At 42.3% G+C, this 17,677-nt stretch overlaps 1 protein-coding gene across 2 annotated transcripts in view; it reads right to left on the bottom strand.

Annotated features, from left to right (window-relative positions):
- Positions 1 to 480: 480 nt before the first annotated feature.
- The window catches only part of GRB2 (growth factor receptor bound protein 2), a 57,240-nt gene continuing 40,043 nt past the window's right edge, over positions 481 to 17,677 (bottom strand). For both annotated transcript variants that reach the window (XM_066979929.1, XM_048064236.2), the window contains exons 3-6: positions 11,867 to 11,964; positions 6,600 to 6,722; positions 4,131 to 4,299; positions 481 to 2,759 (exon numbers count right to left, since the gene is read on the bottom strand). In XM_066979929.1, coding sequence (XP_066836030.1) covers positions 2,574 to 2,759; positions 4,131 to 4,299; positions 6,600 to 6,722; positions 11,867 to 11,964 — 576 coding nt within the window. In that variant the 3' untranslated portion in view covers positions 481 to 2,573. The remainder of the gene's footprint in view (positions 2,760 to 4,130; positions 4,300 to 6,599; positions 6,723 to 11,866; positions 11,965 to 17,677) is intronic.

The following is a 17,677-nucleotide window of genomic DNA, read 5'->3' as shown; positions in this document are numbered from 1 at the left end:
ACTGACCACGCAGAGCCAAAGCTTCTGTGACAGTCTGAACTGGAGCTGCTGCTGTTACATAAGCCATATGCTCATCTTTCCCTCTGTCCTTTAGCAAGACCCTCCAGAAATAACCAGCGTATCGCTCTCCGTTACTGGCTCCTTACTGCATTAGAGTCAGCACCACAGGGCCGCTCGAGTGGTTACAAAAAGAGCTGAGAAAAAAAGCAGATGAAGAAAAGCTCAAGTGCCACCCTCCCACTCCACTAATAGATACTGTTTGCCCTTCTGACAGCGACCTGATTGTTCCTCTCCCCCCTTCGCTATTCACACCAGCACATGTGGTTAAGTGACACGGTTCTCGGTTGACAGATTGAAAGAGCAACATGAATTTGGCTAAGCATGCTGAGATCTAATTGTGATGCTACAGAGGCTGAGCACTTATAAATTAGCTCGATCAGCTATACTTTGGTCAGCTGAAATAACAGACAGATGCTCAAGTGAAGAATTCAATGTATATTTATTATTCACAGTTAATTACTATCTACCAAATGCTGCTGCAGAGTTAAAGGATTAAGTACATAGGCCTTTTTTATTTAAACACTGATTTTTTTTTAATATATATACACACACAAGACATATGTCTGCAAGGCTGCATGATATACACCAATTCCAAAATAAGGAAACAATCAAATGGTCCAGGTGTAGAATGCCATAGATTCCTTTTCCAATCACTTTACAAAGAAGGAAGAAAGTGAGTGACAGCTAGCAAGGAGAGGGGGAGAAAGTAATACTCTACAGGATAGCTCTCTCTTTTATCTGCTGGAAAATCAAAGTGTAAGGCAGAGTCCATCTCAGGAATAAAACTTGTAACATTTAGTACAAAAAAAGGCACCCTCCAACAAAAGATTGCCCGTGCTTATGCAGGGCGGGAGGAGATCTCCACCGCAGTTTTTGGATTCGTTGGTGGGGTGAAGGGATACGGCCAAGCGGCCACCAAAAGGAAAAATAATGCAAGTGAAGATTGGCACAGAGAGCAATGTGGTTTGATAGCTTTTCTTCCCATCCAATTTAACGTCACACTGCTCTGGTGGAAGAGCAAATGGCCACAGTAAATGCCATTATGGTAAGGGGTGGGGATTACAGTCATCACACAGCCTGCTGTGAATGGGGAGCGAGGTGGAGGGAAATCTACTTTAACAGTAACACTGACCTGAGGAGGGAGGAGAAACTGGAGAACAGTGATGCCAACCCCACTTTTCATGAGCAACACGACTGCAAATACTCCCTATCCAGGCAAAAGAGACAGGCTGATTACATGCATCACGTAGAAACATTCACTAATAGCATAAAATGGTTTCAAGCACTATTTCTTGAGGTTTTTCTGCATTATAAAGTTTTCCATCAAAGGAATGTACATTTTATAGGACATTTCAGGACTACTCTTTCTCAAATTCCCCCCCCTTAACCCTCCCTCCCCAAAATATTCTTCCTCATTTTCCCTGAACATACCTTCCCGGTTTCTCTTATATCTTTTGAGGCTCCTGGTTGCAGTTCCCCACCACTGAGCAGCCTAAGCTGCCACTGAATGCCTTGATTTTTTTCCCCCCCTCGGAATAAGGAAAGTCAAACAGTAAGACAAATCTTAAGATTAAAGCTCCATCTCTGGTTGTAGATTTTTCTCAAGTGTCCGTTGATAAAGCCACCCTCCTCTACACCCCTCACCCCGAAGTATTTATTTACACATAGGCAGAAAAAAAACCCTCTGAAAAGCTCTGGACTGTCCTTTTAACTTAAAAAATAATAAAAAAGAAAATAAGGGAAAGGCACTATGGAAAAAATTACAGAATGTGCTCAACCGTACACCTTTAAGAAAAAACAAAAAAGCTGTCAGCACAGCATTAATAGACTTCAGTTGTAGGTTGGAGTTTCTGAAAGCAGCTCTGTGACTCAAAAGAAAAAACAAAACAAAAAGCCACATAACTCTTCTCCCTTCCCCTGCTTGGAAGCTGCTGAGCTTCAGAAGAAAGTGCCAAAGGAGAAGAGACAAAAATTAGAGCAACACCTCATCTTTCCCAGGCAAGAAGAGCTGAATGTTGAAGGCAAAAGCAGACTGATGATTTTTGTTTTTTTTTTTTTAAAGGCAGGACTGTGGATTTGGTTCTTCTCTCATGTCCCTTCATGTCAAATGAAGACCGTTTGCAGAGAGAGAAAATACCAGCAGAGTTTCTCCCTTTTCCTTTAACTGCATGGCTAGGACTTTATATGGCATTAAAACTTCATGCACTGATGGACAGAGGAGGAGGGGGAAACAAGAAGAGTGAATGAAAGGGGGTAACCCAGGAGCAGCTGAGGAAATTTGTTATTTTCTTTTTTTCTCTTTTTTTTTTCCTAAGATAAGTTTTGGCGTGTAAGTTGAACTCTTCCCCCCCCACCCCACCCCTGAAGTTCCGTACTGTGAAGGAGGATCACCTCACGGTGAAAGGTGACTCAGGTTTTATCGCCGTGTGATTTTAGGTCACTGGCTGCAGTTAGGCTCTGTATGTGTATTTACTGTTTCTCTCGTTTCTTTAAATAATCTCTAATATTTATCTCTAGATGTTCCGATTCACTGGGGTCACATAGTTGCGTGGAAACATGCCCGTCTGTCCGTGGCAGGCTCCCTTCCACCAGTTGGGGTCAGAATTGTCAAGGACTTGGATAAAGTCTCCGCGGCGGAAACCCAGCTCTCCTTCCTCTTGGGGATCAAAATCAAACAGGGCCTGAACATACGTTGGTTGCTGAAAGGGGAAAGAAAAAGATACGCAAAATGAGAATCATCTACAGCACTCGAGACACCTGGTCCCTCAGGCAGGATTTTAACTTGCACCAGAGTTTAACAGTAAACACTTGGGCTGTTTCATTTTCCCGAAAGCCAGCCTCCATCATCTGTAACATGACAAAAAAGGAAAGCATGGTCTATAGAAGACCTTAGAAAAAAGCCAAATTTCTGTGAAAACCCTGAAATAAAGACAGCAGATGTCTCAGATGTTCTGGTATTTATTTTCCAGTGTTCACTACTTACCATAAATCTGTACTGTACTACAATGGCCTTTTTACTTATTTGTCCTGTCTAGAGCAACCAACAACATGAATATTAATAACCTACCTAACCAGTGAAATACACAAAGATACCCCTCAAAGCTGGACATTGGCATTTACACATTTTCCTTAAACCTCTCCAGTATCAGGAAGTTTTGCCACAAAGCATTGCGTTTGGTCAGCAAATGTCTCCATTGTTACGGAAAAGCTAGAGGTTAAGTTAAAAATGCATTTGCATTCTTAAAACTGGGAGTCTAACAAAGTATCTTCATGCTTGTCATTCTCAGCCAGCTCTTTTCTCATCCCCTGTTCATCACTGACCCAACTGTGTAGAGCTGTACATTAATTCAGATGAACTCTGGCAAAGGCTGCCCAGAGCACCAACAAGTGTGAGGTTCCGGCCCCTTCAAGCTAGAACTAGAATGCTGCAGTTAGAGGCCAATGGATTTATCCAGAATTGACAAAAGATCCAGTTTTATCCAACATAATATTTGGACTGCCCTGGGAAATGGAACAAAAAGAGTTACATACACACAAGCTGCTCTACTGACACGTAGCAGGAGGTTTTGGTTCCTCTTTACGCTGGATAGATTCAAAACAGCAGGCTAGAGATGTTCCATATGCCACCACCTGTAGCCACCTCTTCGAGAAAGTACCAAAACTTCACTGCTACCAGGGGGTAGTTCTGGCTATGAACCAGTACAAATAGAACTGTCCTTTCTTACCGTGTCCTAAAACAGCAGTAAACCCATTCTTAATTCACAGGAATCAGATAACCTTACTTCAACAGTAACCATAAACATTAACACAAGCCGACTGTCCAAGCAGCAACAACAACATTCTGCCAGGACTGAAGGGGAGACTAGGAGTTAGCAGGTAGGCTTTGCACAAACATCCAGCTAATTTTCCAGTATAATTCTGTCAACAAGATCCAAAAATACACTTCAACAGGAAAAAAAAGCGAAGTCAGCTTTTCTCCATCCCCATTCATTTTCTTTGAGATGTAATCCTACTCCAGACTGTGGTTGCAATAGCCTAAAAAATATGCTCTATGAGGACACTGGTCTTACCTGTGGCACCTGTTCAATGTCCCGTAGAAATATTTGCTGGTTCCTGGAGACAGATGTGGATCTGTGATAATCTACCAGCTCGTTCAAAGAATTGAACTTCACCACCCAGAGGAAATACTTGCCAGCCCCATCTCTAAGCACCTTGAAGTGCTGCACATCGTTTCCAAACCTGGGAAGGAGTGAAGAACACAGAAGAGCACATTATTAATCACTGAGCATTCTTCTGGGATCACGAACATGAAGAGTTGGGTACAAAAAGGTTGTTTGGGGCACAGTAAAAGCTGTTGGTGACACTGATAGTACAAATACCAATTCATTGCTGTAAAGATGTTTGAAAACCATTTGTCAGTTGCATCTTACAGAAATCTGTGATCACAGAAAGAATTCAAATACTGAAATTATTTTTAAAAAAATCCTGCAAGCTTCAGATGCACTCTTCTTACAGTAGGTCTTCAGTTTATAACCACCTTTTCCAACCACTCTGAAGTTGCAGACATTTGAGGCCTTCTGGTGTCACAACACTCCTTCTCCAATAGCACGTGCAGTTATTTCAGCTTTTTTACACTGCATTACCACATAGCTGCCATCCAGCACATGTACTTTTTGATGCTTGCATGCAGTCACCTGAGCTGCTGAAGGCAGTGCCCGGGATACCTAGGGCACGTGCCATGGACTTTGAGGTACAAGCGCAAGGTCACATTAAAGAAACTGCACCACAGCACCTTCCAAATCTTGTATTTGGAAATGTGGAGTGGAAGCTGAACACGTGCTTCAGTTTAGTTCTTCAGACACAGCAATTTCACAATTGACTCAAAGCCATTTCAAGCTCGTGCTACTCTTGCTAAGGTCCTGCACTTCTCACAGTCTCAGCCCATCCCTCCCTCACACAGTACCGCTGTGCCTGTGTGATAATGCAGTCCACAAGCACCGGTCCCATCAAAGGTTAAGTTGCTGGGAAAAGAACTGCCACAGGGAGGGTAGGATCATTTCTTTTGGCAGCTAGTCTGGACTTATGCAAAAGGACATCTTGCAAAACAGATTTCTCCACTCTTTCAAAAAAAAACAGCACAAAAAACCCTTACAAGGTGATGTTCACAAGTAGTGGAGCAACTTCAGTTCTACTTTAACAGCTTTTTCTGACAAATGATGACATCCAGTTGAAGCTACGTTTCCAACAATTTTATTCTAAATAAAGAGCATCTCCAAAGAGGGTCCATCAGGATTTTCCAGATGAACAGCACACCAGTATTTTTTCTTTAGTCTAAAACACTGAAAACAGGAGGCAAGAATTCCCCACTTGGCATGAAGAGCTTCTATACCATGGCTGAAAGCGTAGATACTGTCTTGGTGACAAAGCTAACACGAAACAATTCATGGGTACTGCCTCTGCTCCCCTTCCTCAACCTGAGAGCTTCTCACCACTTCAAATGCTGCAGATCACTGTTCAGGGAAGGAGAAAAAGCTTTTCCAAATTAAACAGAAAAAAGCAACTGAGATATTACCACCAGGTGGCAACACTGAACAGGCAGGCAGAACTATGCTGTCACAACCTTAGGTTTCATAAAGGAATGCAATGTCTGGAATGAAGCTTCCATTCGTATCTAGTATTCCAGCTCAGATTATTGTATCCAACAGAAATATAAACAACTCTAAAATCAGTTGCTTAATTCAGTTTGTTGGCATGACTCGGTGCTGCTGTACAGGATGATGAAAATTTGGTTACAGACCAAAGACGACCAGAAAAAAATAATCTGCTAAGACAGATCACTGATAGGCACAGAAAATACAGCAAACTAGGAATCTTGCATGAATGATCTAAATCTATTGTTAAAATAGATTGAAAATCTTGTTAATTTCTGGTACATGAGGGGGAAAAAAATAAAGAAAAAGGGAAAATCAACTGCTGAGGACAGAATTCCCCTCTCCTTATGTTCAATTACATCCCATACCCTTTCAAGTTTCTAATACCTCTATTTTATAGAGGCTTCAAAAGTGTGAAATACTTTGACATTGCCCACATTATACTGTGCTACCTGTCAGGAACTCCTGCTGGTTAAGAGCCGGTACTTATAGAAAGGTTGCTCAAGGACGTGAACTGTTCCTCCTTAATGTTCCTCTTTTTTTTGTGTTACTAGAGAGATTCTCTATGAAGGATTCTCTATGAAGGTGTAATGCACTGTTGAGCGATGGAAGGGGCCTCTCCTTTCATAGCACCATGTCCCAGTGCTAGACAACACGAATATCCCCAAAGTATGAGCCAAGCAGCCACAAAGACATTTGGAAGTGTACTGCACAAAGACAGAAGATGGAGTAAGAAAATTCATATCACTGGAAGAACAGGCATGCTATAAGGCATCTGGAAAAATATTCCTGCTCATCAGCGCTAGCAATCATCCATCCTTTATCCATGAGTGAAAATGGGCATTAGGTGTCACGATTACCACACAAGCGCTTCTGGGCATTACTTACTTGACTGAGAGAGAGAAGTCCCCAGGAGCGCTCTCACTCTCCCTGATGAGGAAGGCACCATCATGTCTCTGTTTGCCTAACATCTCTTCAGCCTTTGCTCGGGGAATCTTTCCAAAAAACCACCTGTGGAGTGAGGAAAAGAAAACAGAAAGTTAAGAACTTGAAACGTTTCATGCGAGAGCCTGACACAGATATTCACACCGAGGTGAAATGACTCCTTAAAGAATTACCTAAACTGCACCTACCTCATTGCTACCCTACTACAGGCTACTGAACCATTTTCAGAATGTTTCCTCCTGGCAACGAAGCTACCATGATACGCTCGCAATCACCCTATTTCACCCAATTTAGCAAAACAGAGATGTGGTAAGCATGAAACCCTCAAGTTACAGGATTTATTTTCAGAAGGAGGAAATAACCCAACTGCTCAAAATTTCATGTGTTATTCACAGTTTTGCACCGTACTCTACCCTTTAGACGTTTATGATGTTTAGCATACATATAACCACAAGAACCTAATGTACACAGCTGCTTCACAAAGTCCTACTTGGTGAGACTAAAAAGACTACCATGGGAACTAGCTACAACCTGGGGACAAAGTTAAAATGTCTGCTATGGTCTGCATTGGTATCTTAGCAATCAGGCCCTGTAACCTGAGGACAAACAGATGCCTAGCTCAAGCAAGAAGCTCAACTCCTAAGTCTTCCTCTGTCGCTAAGGGATAAACTCTCATGTCTCCATACAAACATGCAAGCTTTTAATTGCCCAAACTGTATGATACCATCAGTTCAGGGACTACAAAGGAGCCTATGCACTGGTGGCTAGTCAGCACTGAACTTCTCTATGACATCACAATTTTTCACTGTTACTGCCCCAAGATAACCACTGAAGAGTAGTTACACACACCTTTATTACTTACGCCCCCCAAGGAGAAGCCACCCCTGCCCTAGTCACAATTTGCCAAGCAGACAATACAGAACATGTAAGGAGTAAGCACAGAAACATCGCTCTTTTAGCAGGTAGGAACCTTAAAAATATATCTATGTAATAGTTGCAAAACGCAAGGGAAACACTGGGAGTTCACTCACAGGTTTCTTCAGAAACATCACAGCTGTAGAAACAAGATCCTGTCTATGGATTGACCCATCCTGCACAAACGGAAAGTGCATTTTATATCAAAAACAATTTCTAGCCTCTTTTAGATCTGGTGGCAAGACATGATTACTTGACAGAGAGAACAAGTAGCTTCATTCAGCAGCCGGTTATTCCCGCAGCGCAGAGTCCAACCTTTCTGACCCTAGCGATCAGCATACCAGAGCACTGTCATCAAAGACAGATTCTGTATGGCAAAGCTCAAGCAGGTGCCAGGAGTGGAGTTACATGCAGACAAAGTGAGAAAAGTTCCCTCAAGTTCCCTCTGCTTCTTTGTGGATCACTGCTGAGCTGGGCATGCAAATCGGTTCTAGGAAAGGTGCTAGCAATGCTTGTTTCAGCCGCCTATTTTCTTGCTTTCTCCTGCAGTCACGACAACCTAACAGCTTTCACATAAGCAGCTCCATGAAAATAGCTGCATGTGAAAGCCGCATCTCAGCTTCTTGACAGCTGCAAAGAAGTCAAAGGCACAGGCTGCCCACCTCTGTGGCACTAAGACTGAACCTACATCAGGCAACTATATCGTAGCACCGACCAACAGCCCCTGGTCACAGGATCCTTACCTACATTCCCATTTGCACTTCCAGACTAATCCAAGACTAAAGGCAAACAAGGGCTGAGCAGTAGGTCACGCAGTGTGGGAAGAGCAGAGCTGTCTGCACAACCAAAAAGCACAGCTGGCAATTCCGAGTAACAGATCGTACGAGATAGAAGCTCTTACCACAGCCTTTAACCACGCAGGAGACTGACCATAGACAGGAGCATTTAAGAACAAAAGCTCCACTCAAAAGGTTTACTTTCCACAATGAAGGTTTTGGTATAACAAATAGAAGTTGCAAAACCCTCCCTGAAATAGAGCCTTTCCTGAGAGAGGTTGAAGCTTTCATGAGACCACAAAGTCCCCCTCTCTAAGCAGCAACAATCCCTAGAGGTGAAGGACCTGATTACCTGATTACCAGCCTCTCAGCTACTGGCAGCCCTAGCTCCTCTCACTAGCTGTCTTCAGCATCTGCTCCCCACAGGAGGCTACACAAAACCATGCCCCATATTACATCGAACACGATGAAACCACAAAGGTACTTTTACTACATGCAACATTAGATCAAACCACCCCAGGACATCTCCCTTGTAAGGGGACTATACACACCGCTTAACTATGCAGCTCCATTATGTAAAGCTATGTTGGCACGTGAAACGATGCACCCTATTTACAAACTTACCGGCAGGTCTTATTTTGCACTTTTTACTCCCCCTACCCCCGGGAATGGGAATGAAAAGCTTTCTCCTACAACCAGCCTACTTCTAGTGACAAAGCAGTCAAGCATTTAGTACATTCTCCATAGGTTAGCACCTGTGCTCTTCTCAGTACCTGAGGTGCTGGCAGAGCCAGAAGAAGGAAGACCTACCTGTCTCACACTGTACTGCGCTGCCTCCAAAATCAACCAAGAGAAACCATTATATGAAACTCCTTCAGAATTCAAAGGTAGTATTTTGTTTTCTGGGCTGTTGGCACAGCTGGAGATAAGAAAGCCCTTAATTCCACCTCTGCCAAATGTTACATAAAGCAAACGTTCTATTACAACTTGAGATATCCTGACACAGTTCTTGTTTACAACGTGTTTTAATTCTGTTTGGTTCTCAAATAATTCTCAATTACATGTGACTTGCAAATGAAAGCCTGAGCTTAAAAAATAAAATAAAAAATTCACTCATCTCTGGAAAACAGAAAGAAACCTGGAAGAGCTCAGAAGAACTTCTGTCATCCTTCCTGAAGCCTCACAAGTTTATCCTTGTTTTCCCCTCAATTTTATTGACTCGTTAGAAAGTTGAAGCGTACAAGTTGATTAATGAAAATAACACTTCCAAAACAACAATATCAAATCCTTAAAGTTTTCTGCCAGCTGTTTCCAAGGCATTTTAATTTAAATAGGAAGATTTTTAGTCAAAGCAGCTTTATCATTTCATTGCAACTTTAGCCATTCACAGAGTAACAGGAGCTTGACTTTAAATATAAAAAAAGATGAAGAGAAAGAAAACCCCATAGACCAAAGTTATGTTGAGGAACTACTGTCCATTTAAGAACATACTCGTAAAGCATCAGAAATATTCTGCACGTATGAATCTTTCCTAAGGAATGACTGAAAAAAATTAATAAAAATCAGTGTGTCCTAGAGAATTAGGCCAAAGAAACTGACATTCCCATAGCTTGCCTAGTAAATGGCTAAGCGTGATAACACACCACAACGCCCCTCTCCAGCTAGCTCTGTAATATAGAAACTCATCCAGTCAGCACTACAAAACCAAACGTAGACGTTACTGCTGATGCTGCACAGAGGGCGATGCACCAGTTGGTACAACGCAAAGCTCACGCTGCGTTCAGACTCCTTTCAATCAGCAGCTTGACAATTCTTTTGGCTTCACTGGGTGCAACCATTTAGTTTGGATCATTTCTTACTTTGCAATTTATGTGGAAGACTTCAGCAACACCTTAAAGAACAGCTGATTATGAATACACACAGAACACAAGTCTGATCCAGACCATTTCACAGATGGCAAATTCTTTCCCTGCCCCCTTAAAACCAGAAAGGTAGCCCTACCACTGAACTGCACAGCTGTGCCTTCACAGGAAGCCTCCCTGCCCAGAGCTTCCTGCTGCTCTTCTGAGTATCATGCTGTCATCTACTTCTTTGCTTTGTGAATTGATATGCCATTTGGATTAACCCTTAAGAACCCAGGTGACTCAGCTGGTGACCGAGACATGCCACATTTCCCTTTCAGCTTTGTCTGCTCGTAGTTACAAAGCAAACGGGAAGATTTGCAAAATATAAGCAAGATAGAACACTGTTTAAAACAAACTATGAGGCTGGAGGATTTAAGACTCAGATCCTCTGACAGAATTAACATTTAAAGGCTTTTTCAGATGCTTTCTTTCCAAATCCTCTTGAGAAGCTCTCATGGTACCTTCCTGCAACACTGATACCAGCCTGAGAAAAGGAACATTCTCGTTCTCACACCTGGTCAGCTGCCTGGTGTTTGCTTTTTGTAGGACCTGCTGGACTACTCAGAGCTCTGCATTACCGCTAAGCAAACACTGTGCTACGTGAACTTTTGTGTGATTTCCCAGGGTTGCTAATGCACTCCCCAGCATTGCTGACACATGGAGCTAACGCCATCCAGTTGCCATCAGCAGTTTAAACATCTTCAAAAAAGGTCAAACTAACTATGCTTTGAAACCAAACTCACTCACTTGTAGGCTTGGATATTGTTCATTCCCCTTTGTTATCAGTAAGAGAAAAACTGACAGCTCTATCCCACTCAAACAAAAACACATGGATGATTACAGAACAAGCTGAATGTCAACATAAGACCACAGTATAACTCAAATGCTTCCAAAATTGTTATTAGAAGATGCATGACAACTCAAATCAATGAAGGAGAAATCACAATATTCATTTATGATCCCCACTGGACTAGCAGATCAAGATAAACTAGACAAGGCTTTAAACAATTTCAGAATTTCCTTGTACATCCTTGCTTCACTTCTCACTTGGCTGCACTAAAGCAGCCTCCTCTCTTTTTTTGGGGTACAGTCCTTCAGAAGCTTCTGTCCAACCTAAATTATCCTTTGATTCAGTACCTAGAATACAACAAACATACCAAAAATTTAACTCCACATGTCCTTAAACATTTTTTCTGGTAAGCTGCAAATGCTTCAATTTTTACTTTTATCTGCGACACTAAGTAAAATAAAGAATTCATCACAAGAATACAGTCACACTTTTTCCTGGGACACTGGGTAACAAGTTTCTACTAAATAGTTTTCTGCTGGTTTAAGCCTGCAACCCCCAAGGTCAGTCAGTCTGACCCTACAGCAAAATACCAGAGAATAAACTAGAAAAGCTTCCAAATATCCTGCTACATAGCTAGCTGTGAAATAAATTACTGTGAACATTGTAGGCTACAGCCAGAGATACAACTCAATGGCCATCTTTTATCTAGACATACAGTTTGGTAGATCTGGAAAGGAGCAATCTGCAAAGTGCTCAGCAGCAAACCACCTTGTTTGAAGGGAAGCACGTGGAAAGATCAAGAGATCCTATCAAAGCTCTACTTACGGATGTGGTTTCATTTCTATGTAGTTCTTGGGAATGAAGCCGTCTTTTCCATTGAGTTCTGCCTTGTACCAATTCTGATCGCATTCTTCATTCAAAACCTGAAGGAAGGAAACAAATAATAAGCTTACCACATTTCAAGTTACAGCAAAATGGGTGAAGATATTACCTTATTCTTCCAGTTCTTATTGCCAAGACTGCTCTTGTAAGGCAAACCCATAAAAAACAAGCTGCCAGCCATCCTGCTCCACTGCATCTCATGAGCTTTTCAGAACAAGAAGCTGGACCAGTAATTGAAAATAGCCAAAGAACAGACAGAACACCATGCTTTTTCACATGAACCAATACTTCAAAACATACTTACTCTAAACATTTTGTTTTATTTTTCATTGAATCCCTGCTAAGTGGTACAGTGCGATTAACAAGCCAGGTACACCAACTGAAAATAGCCTCTGGAACAAAGTAGTATGAGGTTCCACAAAGAAAACCACGCTATAGTTTGAAACTACCCCTCTCCAAAAGGATTTATTTGGGTTTGGAAGTAACCATCACATAGGTCCTGCTCACGCCCCTTTCAAAATTAAGCACCACAACAATACTTTTTTCCAGCACTTTCGTTCCTGCTCAGCTTTCCTTTTTTTTTTTCCCCTTTACAACAGTGGCCAACAAAAAGCTAGATGTGAGTTTAAAAAAACAACTTATAGCCTCAAGTCACAAAAGTGTCACATGATTAAAGTTGCCAGAACGCAGGACAATGAGGAAATGTAAAGAGAAAGTCAACACAAATGCAGCCGCAGAGATCACAGACTATATACAAACAAGAGAGAAGATATCCATCAAAAAAATCCTCATAAACAATTATTTCCATTTTTGCTATCTCACTGTTTCTTTTTTGGAAGGAAAAGCAGACAAAAATTTGCAAGTGCAGGTCTTAAAATGCTTAGAGCTGATAAAAGTGCTTCAGAAAATTAAACTCTGAAGATCAATTTTTGCTGCCTTTCAAAAATGTGTGACATTAACGCCCTAATCTGCCCCACTGCTGACTGCTAGATCTAAAAGAGAAAAACCTAGTCACCTACTGAAATGGAATCTGTTAAAGCAAAAAGAGAACAGAATTCAAAATGCCACTGTGAATTACTGTGGGTAACAGTTACCTGCCTGTTCCTTAACTCCCGACTGAACGGGGGGGGGCTGATGGTCCCAGGGATGTCCCTTGGGGGCTAGCGCTTCCGCGAGGCACGGAGCACAGCAGCAGTGCCACATCCTCTGACCTTTAGGTCAAAGGTACTCACTTTTATGACCCAGTTCAGGATACTTTCAGTTGAAGAAGGGACTTTACTAACTAAAGCATCTTAAACCTTTTTATATGGATAAAGACATTCAAACTAACTTTTATGCAGTTACTACTTTGGGTTTCCATTTATTTACAAGCATTACAGCCATTTAGCAAGGATAATCTGGCCACAGGTCATGAGCAGTTCAATGGTGGCTCTGTTACAGGCTCTGAGGTGAAAGCTTGCACACGAAGAGTTGACACAGACCAGCTGATGTCTGTTAACTCGCCTTTAAGCAAGAAAACTGCACATCTCAGCTGCTGCACTGACTGCAAGACAGCATTTTGCGCAGACACCGATGCAGCTCCAGGATCTGAAGTACAGCCAGATGACACCGGCAGGCAGCTCTGCTATACTACACAGGGAACACGGAGGTTAAGAACAGCTATGTAAAAAAAGTGAATTGTGTAGAGACTAGGGAGGTGGAGGGCAAAGGTTGGAACCCTGATCGACAGCTCAGCCATACAAAGATTTTGGCACAGAGCTTGTATGATCAGGGATTTTGGTTATTATGTGCCCTAGAAACCATCACCATAGTCACTGTACAAAATAACATCAAAATGTGTCGTGTCTGTTGTTATTTCTAATAAGCAACATCTTATGCAATAGAATCCATTCCTTTATCAGAGATGCACAGATCAAACCTCTGATAAGATTGTGTACCAACCCATTTCACTACCACTGGAGTGCAGTTAAGGGATATGGCAGCCTATTTTTCAAAAATTAAAAAACAAAACAGAAAAGCTGTAGCTTCATATGAAAAATATTACCACATATTTGTGCTTTTGGCAGTAGGAATCAAATTATCAGAAATTCTAAACCCCCAATGTAAATTATGTTAATGAGTTTTATCTTGCTCTGAAGATACGCTAATAGGTTTGGAGGAGCCAAATCACAGAGGGCTTGGGGTACTCATTAATGCCTGGCCCGAAGCCAAATGCCAGTGAGGGAGCACTGCTGAGGCATGCATTAAGCTCTGTGACAGGAAAAAAACAGCTGGATGAAAGGCACGGTAAGGTGAATTGCCTACATATGTGCATGTCCAACCTGTTCAGGGGGCTTCTGCTGTGATAATGAATCCTCCAGAGCTCCCCACTTCCCTGGCTCGCTTTGCCACAAGGACTTCTTTCTGCTTCATACAGGACTGAAGCATCTTCATAGGTGGTTGTCCTTTCTAGGATTATTTCAACCAGTTGTCACAGCTCCATTCACACCCTGGCAGATAGCTAAACTATCCGTGTCCTATACTATGTACTAAAGAGCTTATACACACACAGTCACCCTGGAGGCACCTTTGTTTGCCCATTTCTGGGCTTTTCAGTGTGCTCCTTTCCTGGAGCAATAGAATTTACCGTCTTTGGAAAGCTCCACGTTCAAGTCTCGTTTAAAGAGAAGTCACCTCCACAATACAGATGTCTACAAAATCATTTGTTCTGACAGCGTCGCGAATAAGCACCCCTGGAGCTGCTCCCAGTGTGCTTAGTCAAGCAAAAGTGACTTGTACTGAAGCACCTCAAACTGAGGACGACTCTGCAGTCACGTGCACAGGGCAGTAATTCTGGTGGCTGCTACAAAGTTAGGTACCTATTGCTATGACAGCTACAGAACAGTCAGATAAAATTTCAGCTTTCAAAAAGTTGTGCCACTACCAACCATTACTGAAATGCAACTGAAAAGCAAGTCAAGAACACGGAGGACATCTCTGCACTGGGGAATCCAGCCTAGATGCTTACACCTGACATTGCTCTCTTTTTTCTTTTAACCTTAAACCCACCGAAATGAAAGAACCAACATTATATAATTAAATTGTTTTGCTGCAAAACATTTCAAGCATCCAGTCTGTCCACCTAGTCCGTATCTCCAGCTGGCCTTCAACAGATTTTCAGATAATAATCAGGACTACAATTTCTTACCTGAATACCTAAAAACCAGTTCTATGCCTGTAAGAAAAATAAAGATTCCTAACTTGAACTATCATAAGATTTTTCTAGACTTCCCAAAGCTATAAAATTTAGTTTAAGTATCACATATATCACTGAATTTTCCTTTGAAAGTTTCCCTAAGTGCAAATAAATGCAGACAAATTAAGCAACAAAATGAAACAAAGATTACTGCTCCAAATCAAGACAGCCTTCAGAGTTTGTGAAAAAAAATCTAAAAGGCCCACATTTATCTCATCAACTGTTAAAAGCTGCTGCTCTGCATACAGGTCAAACCATAAAGCATTCCTCTGCAGCCAGTCCCCACGTCTGCTACAGATCTAATCAGGCTTACGACAGAGCGACTCCTCCTTTCACACTGGGGCATCTGTGCCTGAGAGGAGGAAGAAGGAAGGATATTTTTAGCCACTACATTCGAACACATACTGCCATGTGATGTCCTCAGTCTGTAGTCAGCCCCGTTTTACAGTAATATTGGCTCAACTGCTGCCTGCCAGTTTCCTGGTTTGATAATAGATCTCTTATCAATGAGAGCCCATCTGTTCCCATGGAAATGGAGAAACAGCACTGCTCAAGAGCTGCACAACAAGGCAATCACGAAGTTTTGGCCGAAACTGCTCGCAGAAAGTATTCTTGGCCACTTTCGACCCCCTACCTGGTGAAGATTTCTAAGCACAGCCTTTCCATCCTCATGAATTGTTGCACTAGTCCTGATACTCTCAAAGCCAAGCATCTTTCAGGAACACACAGAGACTAAACAGGAACACGACAAGCAGACTGGCTCCCATATGCAAATGTAAAACTAAACATAAGGCCTCAAACGTATTTACATGTTTGCAAATTTAGCCAAATCCATCAGAATGCCTGGGTTTTGGCGAGACAAAAGCCAAGAAACTTGTTCACAGAGGGCTCTGAGTTTTGGCTGAACCCAGCTGCTTCCCCTGAACTGTGAGGTTTTGGGATTCTGGCTGTGCTAACTGAAACAGAAGGTAACAACTGCTCTCAACTACAACAACCTGCTAGCTGCCAATGTGGTTTTCCTCCTGAACAAAGTTGTGCTGACACTGCCACAAAGAAAACAAGGCAGTATATTAAAAACACTCTCAAAGTCTCAGGAATCCAAGGAAAGTGCTCACAACACTCATGCTAGGGCAGGAATTAAATTTTAAAAAGTAAACAAATGATTCCAAGCCAGCAATGCTGCAATTGAAATGTTTAAGCCCAGAAATTACTCATCCCAGGGTGGAATGGTGGCTGGGAGGTCAGTTATTGAGTCCTAGTGACATCGAGCAGCGCTGGAGGCTCCAGGACTGGCAGCTCTCACCCTACTCCAAAGTGCTTTAACACAGCTTTTCCTTTCAGAGGAAAACAGCTCCTGTTCTGCGCCATGGAGAGAGGTACAAACACAAAGCAGCCACATCACATGCAGGCAGCCACCGCTACAAGGCTTCAAACAGCTGGATTCAATGGAGTAAGTTCAACAGCCCATTCTAGGGCTTATTCCTTCCCCAAAGTCACTGCAGTGGCACCACAGAGTATTAAAATTCATCTCTCCATAGTACTGTAAGAGAGCCCGAGACACTGCCTGGCAAACTGCATCTCCTCCCTGCCTCATGCCCGTGCTGCAGAACCTCCTCCGAGCAAATGTAGCCTCCTCCCTCTGGCTGCCTAACGCCACCACCGAGGCGGCTGTACTGAGGAAACGGCATCTTAAGAAAACCTCGGGTAGCGTGCAAGTCAAAATGGCACTGTAACTCAGGGCAAAGCAAAGCACAACCTTTATTTCCCTGGTTTATTCCTCATGACATGGATGACAGTTCATTTCAACTTCAAACACTCGACGCAAAGAGATACATCAGACAACTGAAGGTGACTAGCTCAAGAACACCAACTGCTAAAAATATTTTAGGCTTTTTCTTGCGTACAATTTATCATAATATCACCTAACAATGAAAATATACATTTTTCACATCAAAACCTGAAGCAGCAGGTTTGGACATGACTCCTTTAAGGCTGAATATTTGCTCTCAAGGTGGATCTAGGAAGCTGTGAAAGCACCTAGGAGCCAGAGCAGGTGTAACTAGAAATGGCCAGTGAAAGATTCTTTCCTGAACTGCAGTCAGCTACCAAGCATTATAGTACAATACCCAAATCAGGTGTGTAGTTTGCAATATATAAAGTGATAATGTGTTAATAGAAACAATTCTTCCACCTTTATCCTTTGAAATGCACAAAAAGACCACAGCAGGCCAAGCTGAACCCAAGAATCACGGAGAGCACGTTTCCAAGTGTGCAAATCAAAAGCTAGTGCCTGGGCTACGTAGTGCTGTCTTTACGCATCTTCTTTTCATAAAGTTATTTCTATTCCTTTTGAAGGAACCTGGAAAGCTGAAAGTAAGATAAAAAAGCAATGCTGAAAGACTACAAATCATGAATGACAATCAAAGTCACGGGGCACAGCCACTCTAGGAGCTAAGTCTCCTTCCAAACTATAAATAACATTTTCCTTTAAGTCTGTTGCACACATCTATGGATCACTG

This window comes from Anser cygnoides, chromosome 19 (assembly GCF_040182565.1).
Source record: "Anser cygnoides isolate HZ-2024a breed goose chromosome 19, Taihu_goose_T2T_genome, whole genome shotgun sequence".
Lineage (NCBI taxonomy): Eukaryota > Metazoa > Chordata > Aves > Anseriformes > Anatidae > Anser > Anser cygnoides.
This window is presented reverse-complemented; position numbering and strand designations above follow the sequence as displayed.